The 26926-nt window shown below is 64.7% G+C and overlaps 4 protein-coding genes across 25 annotated transcripts; 3 read left to right on the top strand and 1 right to left on the bottom strand.

The window, feature by feature from the left end:
* Positions 1 to 639: 639 nt before the first annotated feature.
* On the top strand, positions 640 to 5983 carry PSMC4 (proteasome 26S subunit, ATPase 4). The gene is made up of 11 exons (XM_090052506.1): positions 640 to 794; positions 1395 to 1493; positions 1672 to 1858; positions 2289 to 2435; positions 2664 to 2773; positions 3121 to 3214; positions 3394 to 3561; positions 4788 to 4864; positions 4992 to 5160; positions 5457 to 5512; positions 5807 to 5983. Exons 1-11 carry the CDS (start codon positions 696 to 698, stop codon positions 5918 to 5920), a joined length of 1320 nt encoding a protein of 439 aa, XP_089908632.1. The 5' UTR covers positions 640 to 695; the 3' UTR covers positions 5921 to 5983.
* Positions 5984 to 8163: 2180 nt separating this feature from the next.
* LOC149861560 (ly6/PLAUR domain-containing protein 3-like) lies at positions 8164 to 15565 on the bottom strand. 13 transcript variants are annotated; one of them, XM_090052498.1, is made up of 9 exons: positions 15428 to 15565; positions 14878 to 15340; positions 14689 to 14782; positions 14184 to 14473; positions 13691 to 13771; positions 12304 to 12435; positions 11292 to 11468; positions 10756 to 10902; positions 8164 to 9583 (listed from the first exon to the last, which is right to left on the bottom strand). In XM_090052498.1, the coding sequence occupies exons 2-9, from the start codon at positions 14888 to 14890 to the stop codon at positions 9354 to 9356; spliced, it is 1164 nt and encodes a 387-aa protein (XP_089908624.1). In that variant the 5' UTR covers positions 14891 to 15340; positions 15428 to 15565; the 3' UTR covers positions 8164 to 9353. The 13 variants fall into 13 exon arrangements, with proteins under 13 accessions (XP_089908624.1, XP_089908619.1, XP_089908623.1 ...); XM_090052493.1 differs by having other exon boundaries at positions 14184 to 14782; XM_090052497.1 differs by lacking the exon at positions 14878 to 15340 and having other exon boundaries at positions 15428 to 15537.
* Positions 15431 to 23026, top strand: GRAMD1A (GRAM domain containing 1A). 10 transcript variants are annotated; one of them, XM_090052342.1, is made up of 18 exons: positions 15431 to 15562; positions 16375 to 16552; positions 16655 to 16675; positions 17021 to 17105; positions 17314 to 17417; positions 17504 to 17599; positions 17683 to 17763; positions 17871 to 17971; positions 18414 to 18546; positions 18670 to 19129; positions 19705 to 19823; positions 19908 to 20050; positions 20170 to 20273; positions 20508 to 20675; positions 20775 to 20862; positions 21842 to 21949; positions 22024 to 22144; positions 22353 to 23026. In XM_090052342.1, exons 1-18 carry the CDS (start codon positions 15519 to 15521, stop codon positions 22437 to 22439), a joined length of 2241 nt encoding a protein of 746 aa, XP_089908468.1. In that variant the 5' UTR covers positions 15431 to 15518; the 3' UTR covers positions 22440 to 23026. The 10 variants fall into 10 exon arrangements, 8 of the variants coding, with proteins under 8 accessions (XP_089908468.1, XP_089908465.1, XP_089908464.1 ...); XM_090052339.1 differs by lacking the exon at positions 15431 to 15562 and adding an exon at positions 15598 to 16287 and having other exon boundaries at positions 17267 to 17417; XM_090052341.1 differs by lacking the exon at positions 15431 to 15562 and adding an exon at positions 16063 to 16287.
* A 426-nt stretch (positions 23027 to 23452) lies between these two features.
* Positions 23453 to 26926, top strand: SCN1B (sodium voltage-gated channel beta subunit 1). Its single transcript, XM_090052603.1, has 6 exons — positions 23453 to 23843; positions 24366 to 24532; positions 24690 to 24930; positions 25591 to 25732; positions 25845 to 25949; positions 26258 to 26926. Exons 1-5 carry the CDS (start codon positions 23801 to 23803, stop codon positions 25909 to 25911), a joined length of 660 nt encoding a protein of 219 aa, XP_089908729.1. The 5' UTR covers positions 23453 to 23800; the 3' UTR covers positions 25912 to 25949; positions 26258 to 26926.

Below are 26926 nucleotides of genomic sequence, written 5' to 3'. Positions count from 1 at the left end.
CGGGCAGCGAGGGCCCGGGCGGAAGGATCCCGCCGTGACAGCAGTGCATGCATGCAAGGCCTGGGGCCGCGCAGGGGGAGCAAAGCGGGGATGTGTGGAGCCCCGGCACACGGCGGCTGCTGGGAGGGGGCATGAATTTGGGGCGGCCATCATGGAGGACAGTCTGGTTGTCCCGTCCTCTGTTGATACAAAACCGGACACCTTTATGTCCATTTTTATAGAGGACAGAAGGGCGTTGGGTTTCCTACCAATACAGAGCAGAGTAGCAGAAAACTGGGGTGTCCTCTAGGCCCGATGCTTGCGCTTGCATAAGGGCAGTGGGGGGGAGGGGGCCTAGAGCCCTGTGGGGGGGACAGGGACGTGCCAGAACCGGGGGCCAGGCCTGGAGGGGGCTTCTGAGCCTGGTGCGGGTGGCAGGCGGAGGCGGGTGCTCAGCCGGGCAGCAGCCCCCCACCAGTGCCCCAAGCGGACAACTGGCACGCCCCCGCCACGGCCGTCCCGCGCGGGAAGCAGGCACCGCACGGCGCGGTGGGAGCGCACCCCCCGGGCTCGCAATGGTCCCCCCACCCCCGTAAGGGGGCGGGGCTTGCCGGCGCGGGAAGGAGGGGCACGCACCGCTCGGGGCGGGCAGGGGCGCGCGGGGGGAGGGGCTTCTCGCGCCTGCTGCTGAGCGGCCCCCGCCCCACGCTCCCGGCATGCTCCGCGCCCGCCCCTTCCCGTGGGGCCGCGCGGCAGTGACGCAGCCGGCGCGGAGCGACATGGAGGAGATCGGGATCCTGGCGGAGAAAGCGCAGGTGCGGGGGGGCCGCTCCCGTGTGTCCCGCGGCCCCCGGCCCTCCCCCCGCCGCGCCGCCCCACCCCGGGGTCCCTGCCCCCCCCGCGTGTATGTGCATACACCCCCCCAGGCCCACGGGCTCTCGTGTCTGCGCGTGCACGCACACACGGCTGTGTAGTCACGCACACGTACCTGCGTGTGTGTACACGCGTGTGTGCGCACACGTCTACGTAGAACATGCAACAACACGGCCCCTGCGCTGGGCGGGGGGAGGCCTGGCGTGTGTGTGCACACACGCACATGCACACTCGCACACTAGTGCTGAGTCATGGCCGGGCCTGGCCGGGGACGCGGGGGTCCGGGACCACCCCCTGCCCCCCAGACCTTCCCTTCCCCACTTCATTGCCTGCCCAAAGGACCCAGGTGTCCACCCTGCCACACTGCCCCCTCCCCACCCGCACCTGCCCCTGTCACCAACACGCGTGTGCAGGCTCCATGGCCCCGGTCAGGGCGTTGCGCAAACGGGTGCGCGTGCGCCGCATCTCCGGGGCGGCTGCGTGCCCGGCTGCGGTCTCTGCGACCTGCCGGTGCTGACGTGTCTGCCCGTCGTGCTCGCCAGGATGAGGCCCCCGCCCTGTCCGTGTCCCGGCCCCAGACCGGCCTGTCCTTCCTGTGCCCCGAGCCCGAGGACCTGGAGGACCTGTACAGCCGCTTCAAGGTGAGTGGGGGCTCCTGCGGGGCCCGGCTGTGGTTGGGCAGCAGCTGGGGAAGGGGCACCGGGTCCCTATGTCCGTGTGTGTGACCGTGTGCCCTGCTCCCACTCCTGCCCATGGGGGGGAAGGGGCACAGGGTCCCCCATGCGTGTGACCGTGTGGCCCCCGCCCGCCCGCCCCTAGAAGCTGCAGCAGGAGCTGGAGTTCCTGGAGGTGCAGGAGGAGTACATCAAGGATGAGCAGAAGAACCTGAAGAAGGAGTTCCTGCACGCGCAGGAGGAGGTCAAGCGCATCCAGAGCATCCCCCTCGTCATCGGCCAGTTCCTGGAGGCCGTCGACCAGAACACGGCCATCGTGGGCTCCACCACAGGTAGCACCATGCTCGGCGGGGTGGGGGGACCGGTCACCGCTCTTGGTCTGGGGGCGCCCCAGGGGCTGGCAGCGTCCCCCTGCTGGTGACCCCCCTGCTCCTGTGCCCCAGAGCGTGATGAGAGCTTGAGTCCACATGGCCTGGCAAGATCTGTCCCCGGGTGATGAGGGAGGTGCTGAGGCACATGCTGGGAGCGGTTGCCAGGGGCTTGCATGGCTTTGACTCATCACCAGGTGGTCATCTCCTGCCGTGGGGCTGGGAGCAGTGCATCCTGGGATGCCGGAGGACTGCCCAGTGCTGGTTCTGTCTCTGTGGGAAACAGCAGGGTCTGCCTCACGCAAGCTGGGCAGCTCAGTGCAGCATTGGCCCTGGGGGGCTGGGTCATGGGCCCCCCCAGCGTGGTCTGAGCAATCCACTGGCCCACCCGCAGGCTCCAACTACTACGTGCGGATCCTGAGCACCATCGACCGGGAACTGCTGAAGCCCAACGCCTCGGTGGCACTGCACAAGCACAGCAATGCGCTGGTGGATGTGCTGCCCCCCGAGGCTGACAGCAGCATCATGATGCTCACCTCTGGTACGGACCCCTTCCCTGCCATAGGGCAGGCTGTGGGCAGGGGTGGGTTCTAGCTGCCCTTGGTCTGGCAGGAGACACTGCCAGGGCCTCTGCCCTGCTGCAAGGTGATGGGGGCTTTGGGCTGTATGCCCTATGTTTGAAGTGGGGTTGCGCAGCCCCGGTAGGCAGGGGAATACGGTGGGGCCCCAGGGCAGCCGTGCTCAGCAGTCCGGCCTGTGCACCACATAGACCAAAAGCCAGACGTGATGTACGCGGACATTGGCGGCATGGACATCCAGAAGCAGGAGGTGCGCGAGGCTGTGGAGTTGCCGCTTACCCACTTTGAGCTCTACAAGCAGGTAGGGGTGGGGGTCAGGGTCAGAGACCATGACCCCACTGCTGGGGGAGGCTAGGGATCCCAGCTCCACTGCTCTAAGGGGGTATCCCAAATGGCTGGGAGAGGATCTCTGCTACTGTGCCTGCTCCCACCAGTTGGAGAGCTGTGTATGGGCACTTAGTGGGGCCTGGTGGATTGGGGGCCAGCATGGGGAAGACTCTGAGCCCGTGGCAGCAGGTGAAGTGCCCCAGCAGCATGGTGCTGAGGGGACCCCCTGTGTGTCTGGGCCTAGTGGAGGTGCAAGCCTTGTCTAGTGACCTCATCAATGATCCTCTGTAAGCTCACCACTCTGCCTCGTGCCTCTTCCAGATCGGCATTGACCCCCCGCGGGGTGTCCTGATGTACGGGCCCCCTGGCTGCGGCAAGACCATGTTGGCAAAAGCCGTGGCTCATCATACTACAGGTGAGCAGAGGGGAGGAGGGCCTCTGGGCTGGGCAGATGGGCCTGGGGGAGACATGAGCAGCTAGTGCTGCTGGAGCTCCTCAGTCCCAGACTCTTGAAGTCTTCACGTTGGTGTTGGAAGAGTTGTCTACGCTGATGACTGAGGTATGGGCTGATGTGCTGTCTGTCTGCCTGTGCAGCGGCATTCATCCGAGTGGTAGGCTCGGAGTTCGTGCAGAAGTACTTGGGCGAGGGCCCGCGCATGGTACGAGACGTCTTCCGCCTGGCCAAAGAGAACGCACCTGCCATCATCTTCATCGACGAGATCGATGCCATCGCCACTAAGCGCTTTGATGCCCAGACTGGGGGTGAGCTGGGGCTGGGGGTCAGGGGGTGTGGGGCCTTCACACCAGTGAGGAGGGCAGAGCCTCTATCCCTTTCCTGGGGATGAGACTCTCTGCGTGGGGCATTGCACCAGGTCTCTCTTGCTTGACCTTAAGCAAGTAATTTATTTATGAGATTTGGTAAGTTCTTCTGGGGGAGAGGGCTCAGGGTTTACGCTGTAACGGAGGAGGGGATAGAGATGGCAGCAGGGAGACTGCTTCCCTACGGCACCCTGTCCCCGTAGAAACCCAGAGCTGCAGGGCTGGCAGGGACATGCAGAGGATGCAACATGTAATCCAAGTCATGCTTGGGACAAGATCAGCCTCGTCCAAAACAGTCCCAACAAATCCCGTGTCCGACCTCTGAGCAGCACAACAGAGCCTCCCCTGACACGGCTCTAGGCATCGCTGCCAGCCCTGCCCCAGGGAAAGCAGGGGAGCTACAGCTGCCAACAGCCTGCAGCTGTAGGAGGTTGTTAACTGATGCTCCAGAGTGCCCAGGCCATGCTCCCGCTGCAGCCATAGCATACAAAGTTGCAGTCAGACCTGTACTCTGACAGCTAGATACCAGGGAGGCAATACAGGCCTCCAGCCATGGAGCAGGAGTTGCGCTCCAGTGCAGCGCAGGGCTCTGACACCACCTCTGTGCTTGCAGGGGGTCGGCAGAGCTCCAGCCGGGGGCGCAGAAGCTCCTGCCAGGACTTAAAAACCTTCTAGAGCCTTAGAAACCTCTGTTGGAAAACCCTGCTGGCAGGTGCTGTGCTCTTCTGCTCAGTTGGCCCCTTGCTAGAGTGGAGCAGGAACGGCAGGCGCCTTGCTCAAGCGCAGGATGCAGTTGTCCCCCTCACATCCTCTGAGCATCACCTGACGCCATCGCGGAGCCAGGTGTTGGGGTACCTGGGTACCCCCATTCTGTCCCTGTGTCCCTCCTATGGGTTTTCTTTCCCTGTGCTGCTCTGTAGCCATGTCCAGGGTGTGGGGGCAGCAACTCAGGCCTGGCTCAGCGAGGAACTTCAGGACCAAGGGCTCCCTGCAAATTCAGGGGACCTGACTCAGCCACGCCCCTGGCCCCGTATCCCCACCACTCACCCGGGCCACCATGCCACTGCTCTGTGGAGCAGGGTCCATGGACACAGGGGCTGCAAGGACAGTGGTGGCATGGGCTGGCCCTGCCCCACACCCACTCATCCGTGGCCTGTCGCTCTCCCCAGCTGACAGGGAGGTGCAGCGCATCCTGCTGGAGCTGCTCAACCAGATGGACGGATTTGACCAGAACGTCAACGTCAAGGTGCAGCCTGGGACGGGATGGGAGAGGAGGGGGGCTGAAGGGTGTGGGAGGGGAAATGGGGAATGGCAGTTGGGGGCTGAGGGTGGAGGATGGGGGCCGTAGCCATAACCATTCCCACGTGGGCCAGGTGATCATGGCAACAAACCGGGCAGACACGCTGGATCCAGCACTGCTGCGGCCTGGCCGCCTGGACCGCAAGATTGAATTCCCGTTGCCCGACCGGCGCCAGAAGCGCCTCATCTTTTCCACTATCACCAGTAAGATGAACCTGTCGGAGGAGGTGGACCTGGAGGACTGTATCCTTTGGGGACGGGGCGGAGGCACCTGGCTGCCTCTTTCCCAAGGCAGCTTGGCCCAGCGCCAAGCCCTGCAGAGGGCAGGGCTGGCCAGAGTGATGAGGGGAGCAGGGGAGGCTCCAGCCAGCAGCGGCTGGGCAGAGATGGGTCCTTGGCAGCCTCTCCTGCCTGGGCATGACAGCAGAGCCACACGCTGCTGGGATGGGGCCTGGGTCCAGGGTTGCTCCGTTGCTTTGGCTGTGGGGGCCAGGGAGGGCCAGCTGTGGTGCCGGCATTTCCCTCACTCCCCACCCCAGACGTGGCGCGACCGGACAAGATCTCAGGAGCCGACATCAACTCCATCTGCCAGGAGGTGAGCGCTGCACCCACCTGCCCGAGGTCGGGGTCCTGTTGTCGAAAGCCCTGGGCTGGTGCTGGCAGGGCTCTGCAGTCCCAGGGGCCTGGGGGGGAGCCGCTGCGCAAGGAACCCTGACACCCCCTCCCCCCGGTGGGCCTTTGGTCCCTCATGTCCTCTGCAGGCGTGTTTCTCTAGGGGTGGGGGCTGTTCCTGGGCCCAGGGGTAGCCTGTGTTGACCTCAGGGAGCACAGGGCTGGCTTGGGCCCTTCCCCCACGTGCATGCGGGGGCTGACACTGTGTCTGCGGCAGGGGGGAATGCTGGCTGTGCGTGAGAACCGCTACATTGTGCTGGCCAAGGACTTCGAGAAGGCCTACAAAACCGTCATCAAGAAGGACGAGCAGGAGCACGAGTTCTACAAATGAGCCGCAGCAGGGTGGGTGGGGGCTTGTCCGGTATGTCGGGGATAAATAAACGGGTCCCCGCTGTGCCAGTCTGCTCCGCTCTGTTCCCAGGGCTGCCTCGTGGCACCAGGCCTCATCTCTGCCTAGCAGCCCTGCCTCCCCCAGCCTGGCCTCACGCCTGGAGCTGGTAGCAGAGGGCAGGGCCGAGGGCTCTTCCCCTGCTCTGGAGGGAACATGTCTGGGCCAGCCTTGCGTGCACGGCAGGCGGAGTGTCATGCTTAGGAAGGCCGTGTGAAGAAAGGAGCGTGTGGAGCAGGCAGACCAAGCATATGGACTCTCCGGCTCTGGATGCAGCGTTTGGTCCAGGTCACCAGCCTCGGCGAGGGATGTACTCGGCATGTGCTGATCTGGGCAGTATCTGGCCGCTGGCAAAGCTGCTCTGACACACGAGCATGTCTTGGGTGTGGTGACAGTTCTCTCTGGAGAGAGGACACGACAGGGCAGTCCCACTCAGGCACCGGGAGTAACAGCCACAGAGCGGTCGTGCTTGTGCGTCTTCCTGGTGCTTCGAGCACTTGTGCGAGGTCATGGCTTCAGGCTGGACATGACCTCAGGGCCCTGGGGCGGACGACCCTGTACACGCAGTCCTGGACCGCTGCGTGAGGCCGCAGCTCCAACCTGCCTGGCCATCACACCGGGTTAGCCCTGCGAGCATATGGGCACGCCTGTGTGTTCACAGGTTGGCAAGCCCATCAAGTACCTGTGTGTTTTTTGGCAGGACAGAAAGGAGAGCAATTTTTACCAAAAATACTTGACATTGTTTTAGTGGTTTTCTTGACAGAAATGTCATTTTTTTTAGTTTTAGTTTTATTATATATGTGTAACCCCCCCTCCTGGCCCACAGAGCAGCAAGAGGCAGCACCCAGCAGGACCCAGATGTCTGAGAAAGCATGGCCACACTGGGCACAGCTCATCCCGTTTCCTTTGGGGTTTTTAATGATAAGTAGTTTTGAATGTATCTTCTCCAACAGAAGTGGGCAGCAGAAGGGCTCTGAGCAGGCAGGGAGGTGCTTCTGCTGCTCTTGCACCTGCTGCTCCTAGGTCACGTAAGGGTGGCGATAGCGGCAGCGTTGGGCTGCCTGCAAGCCGGGTCATGGCTGGTGCCCAATGAAAGACCTTCCAGTGTCAGAAACGCATGTTGCTGCTATCAGCATCCCTGCGTGACCGAGGAGGGAAGCAGGTACAAGGAGGCCGAGAAGGCAGCAGAAGCACCTAGCGCCGTGCTCCCAGACTCCTGGGTTCCTCAAGAGGGGATGGGGAGCGGGGCTGGGAGGAACCCCAGGGGAAAGTCCAATCCAAGTCTGGCCTGAGACTGTAGGATCAGTCCTGTCAAGCCCAGGACATTCATACAGGAATGACTTATTGAGGGTGTGAGATTTGTCAGGTTGTGAGATTTGCTGGCGGCACAGAGATGCTGTGGCCAATGTCCAAAGACAAGACTCCACTGCAATAACAGCACACAATGCAGTTACTCATGGTTAGACACAGCTCATTATGAGGGTGGGGAAAGGGTAAACCTGTCCACAGGGTCACGAGGTTCCAGTTGGGCCCCCTTGCATTCAAAACTGCCCTTCCGGGCAGCCTTGGGGCGGCTGAACCCAACCTTAGTCTCGGACCTGGTCAGTGGCTCATATTTCTCAGTTCATATTCTCAGTTCACATAGGGGAATTTCTGCGTGGAGGCACGAGGTTCAAGAGCATTTCTTTAGTCTCAGCCTTGGTCAGCGCTTATCGTGGAAAACACTCACACTCTTAAGAGTTTCCACCTTGCACCCTCGCTTTCGAAGAGCACGCAGAACAAATCTGGTGTCTTTAGGGCGGCTGCACAAGGTTTCCACTCCTGGCCTCAGAGAGACCTCACAGTTCTTTACAGAACTTAACGCAATTCACACGGGGAAATACTTGCATTGACAACAGCAACACAGAGTCCTTAACCTTGACTCTTTCTACTCACAGTTACTACTTACACAGCGGGCCTGACAGTTCTGGTAGAAAAAGTTCGGCTAGGGTGAGCCTCAAGTAGTGAATCAGGAAGACACAGAGACAGCCTCTCACTGAAAAGCCCCAGTAGAGATTCCAAAAGGTCTCTTACCTTGGTTTGGCGCCAGGGCTTCAGTAAAGAGATGTCTGTGCCCCAACTGATCACTCAGGGCGTCTTGATCTGAGTCACGGCACCAAATTGTGGAAGAAATCAAACTTCATGGCGTGGTTGAATCAGAACTGACAGAGCCAGCTTTTCTTTATTTAGGGCTACACTGTGATCACAGGGAGGATTTCATACAGCAAGGGGAATCGCTCACTTGTCTGTTTCAAAGGAATCCTCCTCCTCTCTAAGTTTTCAAGCACACATAAAGAGAAAAAAAAAATACGACCTTGGAGAAACTAAAACAAGTTTATTTAATTAGACCTCTGCACAGAGTAATAAGACATGCAGGATTTTTTTATCTCAAAACATGTAACTGAAAGAAGCAGTATTAGCACTTCTGGTCTCTGTCTGTTTTTCTAGTCACCTAAGGGTGTGACATGGCTCAAGCCCCTGTCCCAATGCCACGAGGTCAATGCTTACAACAATAGAGACTAGGTTCACCACTCCCTGTACCTGCTTGAGGTCACGCAGCCATAACCAGGGGCAACTACTCATAGGTGAGGAGACAACAACAAAGGGGGAAAAGCTAGTAAAGCGACCAAAATGCTGGCATGCATCCATAGATGCTTCTCGAGCAAATCCCGGGACGTCATTCTCCCCTTGTACTCGGCCTTAGTGAGGCCGCAGCTGGAGTACTGCATCCAGTTTTGGCTCCACAATTCAAAAAGGATGTGGAGAAGCTTGAGAGAGTCCAGAGGAGAGCCACGCGCATGATCAGAGATCAGGAAAACAAAACTTACGATGACAGGCTGAGAGCCATGGGGCTATTCAGCCTGGAAAAGCGCAGGCTCAGGGGTGATCTGATGGCCACCTACAAGTTTATCAGGGGTGACCACCAGGATCTGGGGGAACGTTTGTTCACCAGAGCGCCCCAAGGGATGACAAGGTCGAACGGTCACAAACTCCTGCAAGACCGTTTCAGGCTGGACATAAGGAAGAATTTCTTTACTGTCCGAGCCCCCAAGGTCTGGAACAGTCTGCCAGCGGAGGTGGTTCAAGCGCCTACATTGAACACCTTCAAGAGTAAATTGGATGCTTATCTTGCTGGGATCCCATGACCCCAGCTGACTTCCTGCCCTTTGGGCAGGGGGCTGGACTCGATGATCTCCCGAGGTCCCTTCCAGCCCTAATGTCTATGAAATCTATGAAATCTATGAAAAAAACCAATAGCAAAGACTGAGAAGAGACTGGGAGGGAATTCTTCCACATTCCTCACCGGGAGGCACTGGGACCCCCTGCCCCAGGTGGCCTAGTTCCCCTCGGGCTGCCAGTCCCCTAGGCCGGTGTGTGGGGGTGCGGGCGGTGGGGTGGGGAGCTCATGGGGCCCATCATTGCAGAGGCTCTCACTGCAGCCAGCTGTGACGGTCCTGGTGATCATCTCCCAGGTGGTGGTGGGTTCGGTCCGCGTGCTGGTACTACTCCGAACACTGCTGCTGTCCTGGCAGGAGCGGTAGAACAAGGAGGCAGTGTGGGTCACATCTGGGAGCAGAGAGAGGGGAGACGGGGCAGGAGCCGTCAGCAGGTTTGTGCCCATCCACCCCCACAACACCCGTCCACCTGGCCTCCAAACTCCCCATTGGCAAGGACATCCATCCATCCCGTATGCACCCCCAGCTCATCCCCAACACTCATCCATTGGCTGGTCAGCCCCAATGCCTGCCTGCCCACGCACCCATCCATCCATCCATCTTTCTACTAGACACACACCCACCCAGACCTGCAACTGACTGAGCATAGAGCTGCAACACATCCCTCCGTGCACCTGGCTCAATAGCCCACTCTGTGACAAGGTGCACCTGTCACTTTTGGAGCCGGCCAGAAATCGGAGCCAGGGGTCCATTGCTCAGAGAGGGGTGTAGGCAGGGAAAAGGGGCCCAGAGATGAGGGCCAAAGGCCTGGCACACAGATAGGAGCTGGCGAGGGCAGGACGCAGTACCTGAGAGAGCCCATGAAGGCAGGGTGGGTGGGTGGGTGGTGCAAGCTGAGGTGCTGCACTCAGGAGTAGCCCTGAGATGTGAAGTGCCCAGGTGGAGACACCCGCCCAGAATGCCCCCCGGGTGTAGCCTGGCTGGGAAAGCACCCAGGCAGCGAGGCCCATCACAGACCAAGGCTGGGAACGGGTTGATGGTCGACACAAGGGATAAAACCTGCAAGACCGGGCTTGGGCACAGTGAAAGGGGTGGTGGAGCTATGGTATCAGCCCTTCAGGTGAAGCAGCCATGTGGGCTGGGAAGCCCTGGGGTAGCTCTCCCCCCTGCAGGGCTAGGACCAGCATGGCATGGGGGCAAGCTGAGAGGGAAGACAGGGGTGAGGGTGGAGTGCATGAACGGCGCGTGCCCCTGGTGGCTAGGGTGGCATGGCAGCGGCAGGAGAACGGTGGCAGGAGCGCGATGGTGGTAAACGGGGGTCTACCCATCTACCCCTTCACACATCCATCCATGCACCCACTCATCCATCTGACCATCTCAACACCCCTCCATCCCCATACAGACCCATGCATCTGGTCAGTCCATATATCCCAACACCTCCCATGTACCCCAAACCCACCGCAGCCCCCCACACTTTCCACCCACTCTCCCCTGCTCCCCACATTAACATGCTTGCGCTCCCTACCCCTCGTGACCAGCTATCCTGGCAGCAGGCTTCCATACCGATGGCGGCAGTGACCATCCCGATGGCGCACCGGGGGAAATTGGGGGGGCACAGGACCACGTCCATGTTCTCCCCTGAGCAGCTCTCGGGGGTCAGGCCCAGGCAGCTGTAGCACCGCAGGACATCAGTGGCATTGGCAGCGGCCTCTGCAAGGGGGCAGGGGCTTAGTGAACGATACCTGCCCCCCACCCCAGACAGGGATGGAGGGGGCCCCTGCCCCCCACCAGCCAGCAGAGCCCAGATGCCTTGGTTCCCTCTCTGACCTGGGCTGTGGGGACTGGGGCTTGGAGCTCTGGCCTTGTGGGCTGGGGTCCATGGACCACTACTGGGGGGGGTCTCACCTGGGCCAGGCCTGGACCTTGCCCCATCCCCCGACAGGGGCTCAGGTTGGGGCCCGGATCCAGCACCCCCTGGTGGGGAAACACCCTCCCTGACCCAGCCTGGATACCAGTTCAAAGCCAGTTAGGGCCACACTGGGGAGGGGGAAAGCCCCTGCCCCCTCCCTGGCCCCATGCCCCCAAGACAGTGCTGGTACCTGGGGGAATATTGAGGGGGAGGCTGTCGTTGAGCAACTGGTCGTTGCACAGGTCGGAAATGCAGATGTGGACCTTGAAGGAGGTAAAAGGCAACATCCCGTAGCCCTGGCTCTCCAGCTGTATGTGATGCTCAGACCTGCATCCTGCCCGCAGCAGCACGGCCGACTCCTTCCCCACTGCAGACAGAGGTTAGGGGGTACAGTGTAGGCATGGAGCCTGCCACGTCTCTGCCGCCCCTCAGCCCATGGATGCCCCTTGCTCCCGATCCGCAGGCCCTGCCCCCCTAGTCCTCGCAGTGCCCCTCACTCTTGACCTGCCATGCCCTGCATGCTCCAGGCCTACCCAGTGCCATGGCAAGGAAGTTTGCCGCTCAGGACAAAGCCTGCAACGGCAGCCTGCCTTTGCCCTGTGTTCAGGTTTGAGGGCACATGCCCCCTCCACCCCCCATGCTTGCCTGGGAGTACACATAGTGATGGGAGCTGCCCTCCCCCCATACCCGTGACCTCCCAAACAGCTGCTTGTAGCTCTGTCCTGTGCCCCGCCCCAGCTGGGCAGCGCCTCTTGGCGCCCCTTTGCTTCAGTGCCAGGGGCAGTCCACCCACTCATGGCTGCCCCCCATTCCTATGGCACAGGGTCTTGCCAGTGCCCCTCACTCCAGACCCAAAGCCCCTGCCACCGCCCCCCCGCATTGCCAGTGCCCCTCACTCCAGACCCAAAGCCCCTGCCACCCCCCTGCATTGCCAGTGCCCCTCACTCCAGCCCAGAAGCCCCTGATCTGCCTCCAGGTCATGACTCGGCCCTGCCGTCCCTCCTACAGCTGTGGTTGGCCCAAACCCTTGAGCAGGGCCCCAGCCCAGAGCTGCTCTTGGGGCCAGACCAAGGTCCAGGGTCACAGACCTGGGATGCAGCCAGCTCTGGGGTAGGGGCCTAGGCTGGGTATCTCACAGCTCCTAAGCTGTAATGGGCGCTGGGGGTGGGGGCACACAAGGGGAAACTGAGGCAGGGCCTTACCAATGGTCATGGCCAGCATCTGCTCCACGCACACATTGTGGGCTGGCCCGCAGGTCACCCGGGTCACATTGGGCTGGCCCAAGTCTTTTACGTAGGTGCCCTCGTGGCTGTAGCAGTCCAGACTGAGGGCCACTGCGGGGTGGAAGAGAGGAGAGGCCACAGCTCCCAGGCGTCCGGGCTCTGCACCCACCTGCTCTCACATGCAGACCCCACTGCCCGCCCAGAGGACCCAGGCATCCAGTCCCCCCTCCTCTCACCCCCGTCCTGCGCTCCCTCCCAGAGCTGGAGAGACCAGACCCCAGGTGTCCGCGCTGAGAGGACCCAGGCGTTCGGGCTCCCCTCTCTCTGCCCCTGCCCCCTCCCCCCTCTGCTACCTTCAATCAGCAGCACCGAGGCCAGGAGACCCCAGACAGCCCAGGGCGGGGGGCACCTGTGAGGCATTGTGGGGCCTGATCCTGCCAGGGGGTCCTGCGGCTCAACAGAAGGCAGCTGCTCTGGGCTCTGGCCCCTGGGGCAGGGGGTCTATATACGGCTCCCATCTCTGCCCCCCCCCCCCCAAACTCCTCCCCCGGTGCCACCTCTTGAATTCGTCCCAACGCCTAGATCTGCCAGGAAGTGCTGGACTCCGAGGGAGGGGGATCAGGACAGGAGCCCCCCTGCCTTACCGCTGGGAGAGCTGGAGATGGAGGTCTCCCAGCCCTGCCTGTGTCACTCACTCACAGCCCCTTGCTCCCCCAGCCCTGCTGGAGCCCCTCACTCCTGACCTGCAGCCCCCCTTTCAGCTGTGACCCATGTGCTACTGGTCACAGACATTGGCCTGTTGTGGCCGGCCCCCCTCCCAGTGCTGTGGTTGGGCCCCGGGAGCCTGGGCCGAGGTCCAGGGACACAGACCTGGGATGCAGCCAGCTCTGGGCTGGGTGGCGGAGGGCAGGCCAGGGCTGGGTATCACAGGGCCCCTAAGCTGTGGCTGGCCTGGGGTGGGGGGCACACTAAATGAAACTGAGGCAGGGGCAGCTTGGGAAGAGAATCCAGGAGTCCTGGCATATGTTACAGAGCCCCCTGCCCCAAGCAGGGATACAGCCCCTGTGTGGGCACTGTGCCAATGCTCCTGCTGGGTCCTGGTTAGAGGCTCTTGCCCCTGTGCTCAGGATCAAACCAACGCTGCAGTGGGGGCAGGAAGGGATTTCCCCCTGCTCAGACTGGTATGGACTGGGGGGGGTTGCCTTCTGCTGCAGCAGGGGCACAGCCTCAACCCGGGGTCTCTGCAGCATCCATGACCCCCTGGCAGCAGCAGGAGGTTGGCAGCCGTGGCCCCCCCGCTTTCCCCAGGGCAGGGGCGGGGGCGATGCCTGGGGCTGTGTCAGGGTGACTGTGTCGCGTGGCTCACAGGTCCGGCACGGGGTTTGTCTGGGCTGGCTTGAACAGGGCTGATCCGTCCTCAGGCAGGTTCTGGAAACTGGACGTGACTCTGCAAGTCAAATTGCATGTTTGGATGTGTGTACATGTGCACGCATTGCATGCATATATGTGTGCACACACCCCTGCATACTTGCAGGATCGGGGGTGAGCTGGCCAATGAGAGGAGGGAGATGTGGGCACTCAGCCCCCCCCCCCACACACACTCAGAGCTTTTCCCCTGCAAGCGTGTGCCCACACCCCCCCGCACCCTACAGGGGTGCACATGCGTGCACATACACACACGCACCCTGCAAGTCTGCACAAACATGTACAGCCATGCACGCACGCCTGCCAGCATGGGTCTTCTCAGCTGCTTTCTCTTCCCCATGTGCATGCCCCCCGCAAGTGTGCATGCACACACACATGCACACCCTGCAAGCATGTGGTCCCTGTAGCCAAGGGAAGGCCCCAGGTGTCCGTACCAGCCCCACCAGCAGTGACAGGAGCAGCATCCAGAGCCCCCCTAAGGGGCCGAGGGGGACAGGCAGGGACATGGGGTCTTGCCTCTGCCGCACAAGGGGACAGACCCTGCAGCCAGGACCTTGCAAGGGCCGCACACTGCCAGGAACATCCACGCACATCCCGGCCGGGTTCAGGAGCCCCAGGGGAAGGAGAACCTCTTCCAGAAGCACTGGCCGGGGTGACGGGGGGCAGAGACGGGTCACAGTCCTGGGCTGCCCAGCACACGTCAGAGCTTCTTTGCTTCTTGAAGCTGCAGCAAAGCAGGTGGAGATGGGCCACGGGGCACTGCCCCCAGAGCCGGGCAGGACACGTTCCTGGCAGGCCATGCCCTGTGTGCAGGGCGGGCGGCTGGACCTGTGCCAGGCTGGCACGTGCGACAAGTGCCTGGCTGATAAGGCAGGTGTTTGCCTGGAGCAGTGGCTTACACAGCAGACAGGCAGCAGCTTTAACCAGGGACAGGCTCACCTGGGAGCTGGGCCCAGCGCTGGGGGCACCAGCAGGATCCCTGGCACCAGTGGGCTCCATCTCCAGCTCTCCCAGCGTCTTCTGGCAGCAGCAGCTGGGAGCATGACAGAGCCAGATGCAGCGCTCGGTGGGAGATGGCGCTCGCCCCGGTAGCCCAGGTCAAGGAGAGGCTTGCACACTATAACCTACCGGGCCTCCCCATAGCGCCAGGGTGCCCCGAGACCCTTTTGGGAGTGCCCGGGGGGCGCTGAGAGGCTACACGCAGCAGACAGGCCCAGAAACACCAGTGAGGAGCTGGCTGGGTGCAATGGGGCTGTTGGCGGTCCCCGTTCAGAGGAGACCGGTGCTTTCCCCAGGTGCAGCCAAGAAGCAAGTGGGAAGGAGGAGCTGGCAGTTCCTGAGGGGCCCCGAGTCCGGCCCAGGGGCCTGGGCCTGCCCCGGGCCTCGTGCTAGGGAGCAAGCCTGACCGGGGTCGGAGCAGGGGTTTCCCCTGGCCCCGTGGCTGGTGCCGCCATGCTCGTAGCTACTGCTGCCCCTTTCCTTGCGTGGCACATGTGGCTGCCACCACATTTGTTGCGCCAAATGACACGTGGGGAAAGGAACTTGCTCGTTTGCTCCAGACAGCCGCCAGGTCTGCTGTGCATCACAGCCCCTGCAGCGAGAGGGAGCAAAGACTCAGTCCTCAGCTGCTTTCTCTTCCCCATTTGGCGCTCCAGGGCCCTGCTCCAGCTTCCCTCACCCTGCCAAACAGGCCCGGTCTCATCATCCTCGTTGCCCTTCTCTGCACGTCCCAACTTCTCCATCTCCCGGCTGAGCAGCAGGGACAGGACATGGAGGCGGGTTGTCCCACATCCCCACCGACCGCAGGGCCCAGGTGCGAACACCTCCCCGCCAGAACCAAAGGGCAAGATGCTCCGGGGCAGGGAGGCTGTGGCCGCAGCCCCTGGGACAGCCAGCGCTCAGTCTGTCTGGGGCCGGCAGCAGCAGGGCAGTAGCCGGGTGCAGGCGGGCATCCGGGCCGCGAGCGGGAGGCAGCCCCGGGGCTGGACGTGGGGCAGGCTCCGGCGCGGGCCGGGCCAGTCTCGGGTCAGCCCGGTCCCTGGGGAGAGGAGCCGGGGGCGCCCTCAGGGCCCACGCTGGAGGAGAGGCCAGGCCGGCAGCAGAGGAACCGGGCCTGGGCCTGGGCCTGGGGCTGGGGCTGGGGCGGTGCGGGGGCAACGACCCGCAACGCCCCCGGCTGCGGCTATTTGTGCTCCGTGCTGGGGCCGGCGAGGGGGCGCGGGGGCCCGGGCAGACAGCGCCCCCCCGGGAGAGGAGCCGGGCGCGGCGGCGGGCCCGGCGCGGGGCGAGGCGGGGCCGCCGCGGCCCCTTTGTCTGGGCTGCGCGCGGCTGCGGGGGAGCGGGGCCGGGCCGCGTGCTCCGCCCGGCTCTGCCCCGGCCCGGCCCGCCGCGCCTGCCCGCTCCGCCGCCCGCCCGCCGGGGCCGCGGCTGAGGCCGGGCGGCTCATCGCAGGCGCGGGGCCATGGACAACTTCCGCGCGCTGCTGGGCTCGGGCGCCTGGGCCGGCACGGCCGCGGGGGGGCCGGAGCGCGCCGCCGGGTGAGTGCGGGGCCGGGCCGCGCTGTGCGGGAAGCGGGGGGCGGCCTGGGGGGCCGCGGCCCCCCTGACCCGTGTCCCGCCCCCCAGGCCCGGCTCGGGCTCCCCGCGGGGCTCCCCCGGCAGCTCCCCGGGCCTGCGGCGCCGCCTCCCGCTGCTGCCCCCGCGCCCCCCCGCCGAGCCCCCCGCCGAGCCCCGGGGCTCCGACGCGGCCGCCGCCGCCCTCTACTCCCCGCTGGCCGGGCGCAGCTTCATCCGCAGTCCCAAGGTGCGGGCCGGGGCCGGGGCCGGGGCGGCGGGGGGAGGGAGGCCCGGGCCGGGGCCGGCGTGGTGCGGGGCCGCGGTGCTGATGCCATGTGTTGCTTTGCAGCGCGTGCAGAGCTGGTACAGCGTAAGTGCCCCCCACCCCCCGTCCCGCCTGGGCGCTGCCAGTCGTGGGGCGGCCAGCACCCGCTGACCTCTGACCCCTGCTCCTTTGACACCCTGCCCTGGCCCTGAGGAGCCGGGCGCTGCCTGCGCTCTGCTTCCTGCCCCTCCCTGGTACAGCAGGGCCCGCGGTAGGATGGGGTTAATGAAGGGGGGACCAAGGAGCCTGGACCTGAGTGAGTGCCCCCTGGCCCCGATGACACCTGAGCTGCCCCCACGCAGACTGGGCCAGGCCCCGGGCAGGGCCTGGGGTGGGTGGGGAGGGGAGGGCAGGGCGTCCCCCATGTCCCCCCATGTCTCCCCCCCGCAGGTGCTAAGCCCAACATACAAGCGGCGCAACGAGGATTTCCGCCGCATCTTCAAGGGGCTGCACGAGGCCGAGCGCCTGCTCGTAGGTGTGTGGGGGGGCCGGCCCCGCAATGCCCCTCGCTCCCAGTTCACTGCCCTCACCCCAGCTCTGCGGTGCCCCTGCCCTCCCCTGGCCCTGCAGAGCCCACCCATCCCAGCCCTGCTGGTACCCCTCACTCACAACCCCCAACCCTGCTGGCGCTCCCAGCCTCACCCCGCAGCCTGCGCAGGTGCTGACGCCTCTGCTCCCTGCAGACTACTCGTGCGCGCTGCAGCGGGACATCCTGCTCCAGGGCCGGATCTACCTGTCTGAGACGCGGCTCTGCTTCTACAGCAACATCTTCCGCTGGGAGACCGCGGTGAGCTGTCGCGGCCCCTGCAGAAGCCGCCCTGCCCCAGACCTGCCCTGACCCTTCAGCCCTCACCTCTGCCCCTGCCCCTACAGATCTCCATCCCGTTGAAGGAGGTGACGCACTTGCGCAAGGAGAAGACGGCCAGGCTCATCCCCAATGCCATCCTCGTCTGCACCAAGGCTGAGAAGGTGAGAGCCCCCTGCCCCTATGCTGTGCCCATGCCCCCTCCCCCAGCCCGACACCCCCCTGACACCCTCCTGCTGCCCCCCAGCACTTCTTCACGTCATTTGGCGCCCGAGACCGCTGCTTTGACCAGATCCACAGGCTCTGGATTAACGCGCAGCTGGGCAAGGTGCCGGAGCGGGGGTGGGCGAGAGGGAGGCCGGGGGTGTGGGGCCCAGGGTCGGGCTGGGCCGGGGGCCGGGTCGGATGTGCCTTGACCTGGGGCCCGGCTCGCAGACACTGTCGCCACGGGAGCTGCGGCCCATTTTGCACCAGGGCTACGGCACTGAGCTCGGCCTCACCAGCGAGGATGATGACTACGTGGCCCCCACCCTGGGGTGAGTCATTGCCCCCTGACCCTGCCTGATGACCTTGAGCCACCCCCTATGCTGGAGCGAAGTCTGCTCCTGCGACCTTTGCCCCACCCATTTTCCTTGCTTGACCCCAGCCCGGTGATCTTGACCCCTCCCAGTGTGCTAGGCTGACTCTTAACGCCCTTACGCTGGGCCCATGGCTTGGTGACCTTGACCCCATGCCCGCCGTGCTGGGCTGAGCTGTGCCCCTGAGCTCTCCGCCCCTAGTGCTGACCTCACTTGACCCTGGGCTGGTGATCTTGCCTTCTTCCCCCACCTTGCTGGGTTGACCCCATGACCTCAGGCCCTGGTGCTCACCTCCCTTGACCCCACCACAGTGACCTTGCCTTCCCCACCTTCCCGGGGTGACCCCATGACCCCTGCTACCCCCTGGGCCATGACCCACATGGCTGCCCCTGCCCCACAGCAGTGCCAAGGAGGGCGACGACCCCGAGCTGAGCGACCCCCAGCCAGATGCCAGTCCTGAGGCAGGCCCACGGGGTGCTGGCCAGTACCACAGCCCCCCCTCATCAGCCAGCAGCAGTGATGGCACCATCTCTGTGAGCAGGGGCGGGGGTGGGGTGGATGGCCGGGGGTGCAGCTGGGGATGCTGAGACCCCCCCCGGCAGCAGATGGGGGTGGGGAGACTCCCGAAGGCAAGGGTGACCCCTGTGGCCACTCAGCAGGCGGTGGAGGATGTGGAGGAGCCAGCAGTCGGTGCAGCAGAACAGACCACGACGCCAGTGCAGGACCCGCCCAAGCCTGAGGGGCCAAGGGACACCCCTCTGCCCACCCCCGCTCCTTCCCCGGGTGATGTGGCGCCCAGTGAGGAGCTGCCAACTGACGTGAGCCGCTCCTGCTCCTCCTGTGCCTCCTCCTCCTCCACGCACGATGAAGGCGACAGGCCTCCTGGGCACTCGCTGCTTGGCCCCGCTGCCTTCCCAGAGCTGGGGAGGGAACCCAGGAGTCCTGGGCCCAGATCGGAGCCAGTGCCCGCAGCTGAGGTGGACTCCTTCTTCTCGGACCTGCCTGGGCGGTTGCTGATCAATGCAGTGTACCACGTTGGCGCTGAGCGCCTGCAGCAGATGCTGTTCAGCGACTCGCCCTTCATGCAGGACTTCCTGGCCCAGCGCAAGTTCACAGGTGGGCGTGGGAAGGACGGGGTCTCCCTGCGGGGCCGTGAGCAGCCGCGCGGGCCAGCCCAGCTTCCCAGGTCTTCCGGAGGGAAGGTTGGGAGAGCACTGGGTGACAGACCCAAGAGTTTGGAAAGAGTTGGCTTGGGGGCTGTGCGACTTGGGCGTGACGGCCCTCATGGGGGGCTGCTGGCAAGGGCAGCAGTGAGGGAGCCAGCCCTCTACCCAGGCTGAAGCCTGTGGGCTGACCTGATGGGCTGGGTTCATCCGCAGCCACAAATCAGGCCATGTCCAGCTGCCGGGAGCTTCCCACAGGGCCAGACGCTGGGTGGTGGAGGAGCAGCATCCATGTGAGCCCCCGAAGAGAGTGCTGCCCTTTCCCTGCATCCCTCTGCAGCCAGTCTCTGGCCTTACGCGGAGCTGGGTCTTGTGCTTCATAGGCTAGTCCGCACAGCACAGAGGAGGACCGGACCGGGCCGGGCTGGGGGGCAGGTGCAGCCACCATTAGGGCCCTAGAGCCACCCTGTTTGGGGGGGGGTAGAGGGCCTGGGCCCCACCAATCCTGATGCTCCCCCTGCCCTACAGACTTGACATTGACAGCATGGGGTGGCGAGAACAAGTGCCGTCAGAGCCGCGTGCTGTCCTACACCATCCCTGTCACCAACCCGCTGGGCCCCAAGGCTGCTGCCGTGGTAGAGACGCAGGTGAGGAGTGTCCTAGTGCTGCAGGGAGGGTGCTGGCACCAGTGCCATGGCTGCTCTAACCCGTCTCCCCCCCGGTCCCTGCAGAACCTCTTCCGCCCTGGCCCCCAGAGCGGGACCTGCGCCGTGGACTCGGAGGTCATCACGCAGGGCATCCCCTACCAGGACTACTTTTACACTGCGCACCGCTACTGCATCAGTGCCCTGGCTCACAGCCGGGCCCGGCTCCGGTAAGTGCCATGCTGCTGCGGGGAGCTCTGGGAACCGCCCCTGTTCTCCTGCCCTGTGCAAGCTGGGGGGCTGTGGAGGCTCAAGAATGCGTGACCCCTGGGCCCTGTCCCCCACGCAGGGTCTCATCGGAGATCCGGTACCGCAAGCAGCCCTGGACACTGGTGAAGGCGCTGATCGAGAAGAACGCATGGAGTGGTGTGGAGGAGTACTTCCAGCACCTGGGTAGGCCACGTGCTGTCAGCCTGACCCATGAGCCTAAGTCCTTATGCTGGGGGTGGGGGGTGCGCACGGCGGGAGCCAGGGGTTGGTGTGCTGGAGCCAGCTGCAGCTGTGGGGCTGGCTCCTGGATGGAGTTCATTCTGGCAGCCCCCATCTCTGTCCCCCGGGAGCCTGTTCTCTGGACAGCCCGCAGCTCCATGCCGTCCGCTGACACCCCCGTGGCTCTGTGTCCCCCAGAGCTGGCCCTGGCGCAGGCCGAGAAGGCACTGTTGGAGGAGAGCGGCTGCGGGAAGGAGCTGCGGGGGCTGCGGCGCCGCAAGCGTGCCTTGGCCTGGAGGCCGCCCCCCCACACCGAGGCCCCTGGAGCTGGCGCCCAGGGTGGACCACGTACCATGCACCCTTCCGGTGAGCCCTTAGGGCCTGGAGGGCAGTGGGGGCTGCCCTGCGGGGGTGGGGAGCTGGTGAGGCACTGGATTTTCCTCACCTGTCCTCCCCCTGCCATAGGCAGCTTGTCAGCACGGCTCACGGAGCAGGTGCTGGAGCGGGGGCCAGGCCACAGCATCTCCACCATCATCCTCATCATCAGCCTAGTGTAAGGGAGGTTCAGAGGGGGACAGGACTGGGGTTGGAGCTGGAGGGGGCGCTGGCATGGCTGCAGAGCCCAGACAGTGCTGGGGGAGGTGACAAAGCTGGGCTGCTCCAGGCGGGGCTGGGGCCAGAGCAGGGGGAGGCAGTGTGGGGGGGGGCACAGGTGGGGCAGGAGTTGCCCTGGTAGGGGGTGGGGGGCTTGGGCCGGGGCGCGGGAGCTGTCTCATGTCGCTCCCTTCCTTCCCCTGCGCCCTCAGGATCTGTGTGAGGTACGGGACACCTGCCTCGACTCCGCGACCCCCGCCTGACTGCTCCTAGTGACTGCCCCACCCCGCCCCCACAACCCCTGCGCGCCCTCATCCTGCTCTGCCCTGACCCCAGTGACGACCCCACCCTCTTCTTATGACTCCTGCGCCCCCGATCTGCCCTGCCATGATGTCACCTGACCCTAACGACCCCCCCACCTTGTCCCCAGGAGCCCCTGCCCTTTGACGCCCTCTAGCTCAAGTCTCTCCTGTCCCTACCCCCATTAGCCCTGCGTGCCACCCCCCGTGAGGGAGACCTGGGTGGGCAGCCAGCTTTGCATGCTGCACCCTGGTTGGCCAGCCTACACATGATAAATTGAGTACTTCCGCTGCTCGGGCTGGCACCAGCCAATCAGGACACTGCATGCAAATTAGACCCCCCCCCACTTTTGTTCTTAAAGGGATGGGTCTGGGAATAATAACCGCCAAACGGTTCTAGCCCTAGACCTGTTGCTCCCACCTCTGGGGGAGGGGCCCAAACACCTGGGTCCTCTGGCTCTGGGAAGGGAGCAGGGGCTGGGGTACGGCCCCGACACCTCGGTTCTCTGCAGCTCCGGGAGGGGGCGAGGGCTGGGAGCCTGGATGCCCGGTTTCTGTCCAGTTTGGGGAGATAATCTGTGCAGGGTGGGAGCCTGGCCGCCTGGGTTCTGGGCCAGGGCTGATGCCTGCTTCCTGCAGCCTGGTGGTGCTGGTCGTCCTCAACATGCTGCTCTTCTACCGGCTCTGGGCACTGGAGCAGGCGGCGCGCACCGTGGAGGCCTGGCAGGCCTATGCCCTGGCCAAGGGGTGCGTCAGGGGTGCAGGGTGGGGTCCCTGGGGGGTAGGGGGTCCCCAGCAACCCCTGACTTCTGACCCCGCAGGAAGCTGCCACAGACAGCAGCCGAGTGGGCTGAGGTCCTGGAGCTGCAGCGCCGGTTCCAGCGCGTCGAGGTGCAGAAGTGGCGCCAGATCCTGCGCGCCTCTGTGGAGCTGCTGGACGAGGTACTTGGGGCGGGGGGCTGAGCCTGGATGCCCAGGCTCTCTCCAGCCCCAGGGAGGTGAAAGCCAGGAGCCCGAACACCCGGGCTCTCTCCGGCCAGCCCCCGGGGGTAGCAGGGCGGGGGAAGTGAAAGCTGGGGGCCCCAATACCTGGGCCCAGATCCCGCAGCCAGCTCTGCCCCTGCCCGCTGACCGTGCCCACTGCCCACAGATGAAGCTGTCCCTGGAGAAGCTGCAGCAGGGCATCGCCAGGGCAGAGCCAGAACTGGAGCCGCACCAGGACGGCGCCTTCTCCTGAGGATGGGCCCCGGGGCCGGAGCCGGAGCCAGGCCTGGGACTTGCCGGCCCCGGGGCATGGACCGCCTGGCCCTGGCCCTGTGGCTGGGCTGCACAGAGCTGCTGCCACCCAGACATTGGGGTTTGCCTGCTGCCCCCCTGCCCCCCCAGCTGGTCTAGGGCGGGGGCAACCACTGTAGGTCTCCAGTCCCCCATCAGGGAGTGGCTCCATGCTGGGGGGGACACAGGGGTGAGGCCTCTGCCATCCCCCAGCTTGAAGCCCGGCCCCCCGGGTTCTCCCTGCAGCTCTGGGGTTGGGGCGGAGCGGGATGCCTGGTTTCCATGGTGGGGGCGGGGGTCTGGGCTCCTCTCCTTGAAGAACAGCCAGGGGTTGGGACACCAGGGTTGCAGCCCCCTCTACACTGCCATCCTTGTGCTGTGCCTGGGGGTGCCGGGTCTGACGTCCTCCCTGTGCCAGGGGGACTTGGCCCGGGAGTCAGTATTAGGGCCCTACTTAGGGTTGGGGTCAAGGGTCAGAAGCCAGGGGTCAGCTGTGCCACCAGTGTTATTTATTAGAGACAAATAAAAGGTGCAAAGGTACCACTAGGACCCGCGTGTCTGCATCCATGTGTCCCAGAGCCCCTGCATGTCCCAGTCCCACAGCAGCGGTCAATGCGGGGGCTGGGCTGGGCTGGGCTGGGCTGGGGGAGCAGCGTCGGAGCTCAGTAGCTGCTCGCTGGGGTCATGCGAGGGCCCCTCCTGCCCCTGCCCCCCCATTGGGGTCACTGCTCCCATTGCCCAGGGCTCTCCGGGCCGCCAGAGCGCCCCAAGCTGCCATGGGTCCGACGCGTGCTGCCTGCAGGGAGTGAGGGACAGTGGGGGGCCGGGTCGGGAGTGAGGGGCACCGGGAGGGCTGAAGAGGGGCGGGGGGGGCAGGGCAGGGTTGGGGGAGGGGGCGCAGGGGTGAGCGGAGCGCGGGGCGCCGGCAGGGTTGCGGGGGGAGCGGGAGCAGGGGCGGGATGGAAGGGGGCGGGCGGCGGGGCGGGGACGCTGCGGCCGGGAGCGCGGGGCGGCCGAGGGGAGCCGGAGCCGGAGCCGTGCGGGGGGGTCCCGCGCCCGCCCCGCCCGGTGCCGGTGCTGCAATGCATCACGCCGCGCCGCCGGCCCCGCTCCGCAGTGCGGGCTCCGCAGCCCCGGCCCGGCGCGGCGATGCCCTGAGCGCGGCGGCGGGATGCGCAGCGGGGCGCGGGGGCGCTGAGCCCCTGCCCGGCCGGGCCGGACGTGCCGAGGCGCCGCGGCTATAAATACCCTCCTCAAGGCTCCTCGGCGCGGCTCGTCTGTCTCAGCCCGCGCCAGCGCCGCGCCCGCCCCGCGCCGCCCGCCATGGCCCCGCTCGGGCCCGCGCTGCTGCTGCCGCTCGTCCTCGGTGAGTGCGGGCGCGGGGCCCCGCCGCGGCGCCGTGACCTTGGGGCGGGCGACCCCGGGCCCGGAGCGGGGGGGAGGGGGGACCAGCAGCCCCGGCCAGGCCCCCTCCCCTTCGCCCCCCCGGCCTGCAGGTCTGACCGCCCCCCACCCCCCAGCCCTGCTCACCTGCCAGGCAGCAAGTCGGGCCTGTGCCACCTGCACACACTGGCACACACTGGCCTAGACACGCACACACGTCATGTGTACACACCTGTTTGCACACACACACATACATACACATGCACATGGCCATACACATTTGAACATGCACACACACACACACATGCTTACATGTGTGCACATGCTCATGGCCATACACACTTGAACATATGCACATACACACCTGCCCGCGCGCGCACACCCGCCCCCCCAGTGTGCTTCCGGCCCCTGCCTGGGCCCGAGGTACCACTCAGCACAGGTGACGTGCGGGGGTGGTGGTGGCAAATCCCCGGGTGGGAGGCTGACGAGCTCCGTGTGCCTGCAGTGGCGTCGTGCTGGGCAGGCTGCGTGGAGGTGGACTCAGAAACCGAGGCTGTGGTTGGGAAGACCTTCAAGATCCAATGCATTTCGTGCAAGAAGCGCAGTGAGACCACGGCCGAGGCCTACACCGAGTGGTACTTCAAGCAAAAGGGTGCTGATTCTTTCGACAAGGTGGGGCCGCGTGTGGTGCGGCAGGCGGGCATCCTCCGTGGTGCATGTGCGTGCACAGCATCTCTTCCCATGATACGTGTGCATCTGTGTGCGTAGGGGTGGCTCCCCATGGGGCCCGAGAGGGTCCCCCAGCCTCACCCCTCTTCCCTGGGTGCAGATCCTGCGCTTTGAACCTGACACAGACCTGTTGGTGCTGGATGACCGTTTTGTGAACCTGCTGGTGTGGAATGGTAGCAAGAGCACGCGGGACCTGCAGGACCTGTCCGTCTTCCTGCTCAATGTCACCTATGACCACGCCGGCGAGTACCTGTGCCGTGTGGACCGCAACCTCACCTTTGATGGCTACGTCTTCAACACCGTCATCAACAAAACCATCCACGTCACCGTGGTGGATAAGGGTAAGTGTGGGTGCTGCCACTGGCACGGACACGGGGCCATGCTTGCTGCCAGGGCTGGCCCCATGACACACATAGGCACGTGTCTGCACTTGCATGTGCACAGCCATACACATACATTCATGTACCCAGGCTTGTATGCACACACACACCTGCAGAGATACATACATGCATGTGCACGCACACACACACACACACACACAGATGCTTGTGTGTACACATACACACACATGCGTACAAACAGACATGCACAGACATACACCTGTGTACATGCATGCACACACAAGCCTGTGCATGCATATGTGCACATGCTTGCATGCAAATGCGCGCACACACACACATGCCCCCCATATTTACATGCATGGACATGCCTCCACCCCTCCCAGCCAGCACCCTAGGGTTATGGTTGCACCCATGGATGCAGCCTGGCCCCATCCCACCCACTGGCCTGGTTGGCATCCCAGACCAAGAGCAGCAGCCCCCGCAAGGCCTGGCCTAGACAGATCCCCCCTGCCTAGCACCCAGTGCTGCTCCATGATCCCTCACCCCTGGCACCCCCTGCCTTTGCTGTGTCCCTGTACCTACTTGCTCCCAGAGCTGGGAGCTGGGAGCACACGGGTCCCCAGCCAGGCTCGCCTGCTCTTGCCCTCCATGCACCTGCAGCCAACCGGGACCTCGCCTCCATCATCTCGGAGATCATGATGTACGTGCTCATCGTGGTGCTGACCATCTGGCTGGTGGCCGAGATGGTGTACTGCTACAAGAAGATCGCGGCCGCCACTGAGGCCGCTGCACAGGAGAATGCGTGAGTGCCGGGGCCAGGGCCGGGGCCACCCCCAGACCAGAAAGAGCCCTGGCTACCCGTGGACGAGGGGGCTAGACTGGCTCTGCCCCCACTCACGGCTCTGTCTCTGCAGATCTGAGTACCTGGCCATCACCTCAGAGAGCAAAGAGAACTGCACCGGCGTGCAGGTGGCCGAGTAGTCGTGGGCACCGCCAAGCACGAGGCCCTGGCTGAGCAGGTACCACACCGGGGGAGGCATTCGGGCCCCCAGATCCCTCTGCTCTAACCCCCTGGAGTCCAGTGCCCACCCGTCAGAGAAAGACCCCGGACCCCAGGCCCCTCGCTGAGCTGGGATAAAACCCAGGCATCTGGGCTCCCAGCCCACTGCTCTCAGCACTGGACCAGCTTCTTTCCCCCCGTCCTTCCCACCCCGCTCCTGCGAAGGTAGCAGTCTGCTGCCGCTGCCCGGGGTGAGGGTAACAGCCTCCTGCTGCTGCCTGGGGCAGGGACCAGCCAAGCAACACCACGCGCCCACCTCTGTTCCAGGCCTGTGGCCGCAGCCAACAGCGGACGAAGACCCCCGCAGCGCTGAGCCGCCCGGAGCCCAGGCCAGGCTGATGCTGGCCCCTGCATGCCTGGGCCCGCTCCTAGCAAAGCATGCTGCTGTGAATCGCCGCGCTCTCCCCGGCCGGCGGGCGCCGCGTGGCAGGGCCGGCCCCGCGCCCGTCCCCCGCCCCCGGCTGGGCCCTCGCACGCTCGCTTCGTTTGCACATTTTCACGCGCTTTGGGTCGCCGCGCCGACCGCACCGCCAGCACTTTCTGGGTCTGAGGAGGGGAGGCCGCCGGCCAGCTGTGGGCCCTGGCCCGTTTCCCCTGCCCTTTCCTGCCCCGCACACACCAGCGCTCTCAGACCGGGGCAACGGGGTGGGTCCGAAGGTGGTCCTTGCAGCCGGGACTTCCCTCAGCCTTGCTGGGCCTCCCTGAGCTGGGTAGAGCATCCCCAGCCCCTGGCCCAGGCCACAGAGGGGTGGGGGACCGGCTCCTGGGCCACAGAGCCCCACGCACCAGCTGCCCCCATGCCTGGCCCGGTCCCCACCCCGGCCCGGCTCCTCAGGGAATGTGGCCCCAGCCCGGCCCATCCTCAGACCCACGGGCAGCCAGGCACCCGGCGCTGTACAGTAGGGATTGTTCATGCAATAAAGAGACTGGATTTCA

This window comes from Crocodylus siamensis, chromosome 6 (genome assembly GCF_052110815.1).
Source record: "Crocodylus siamensis isolate JL-2025a chromosome 6, ASM5211081v1, whole genome shotgun sequence".
Lineage (NCBI taxonomy): Eukaryota > Metazoa > Chordata > Crocodylia > Crocodylidae > Crocodylus > Crocodylus siamensis.
Note: the sequence above shows the minus strand (reverse complement) of the source record. Positions and strands in the feature narration are given on the sequence as shown.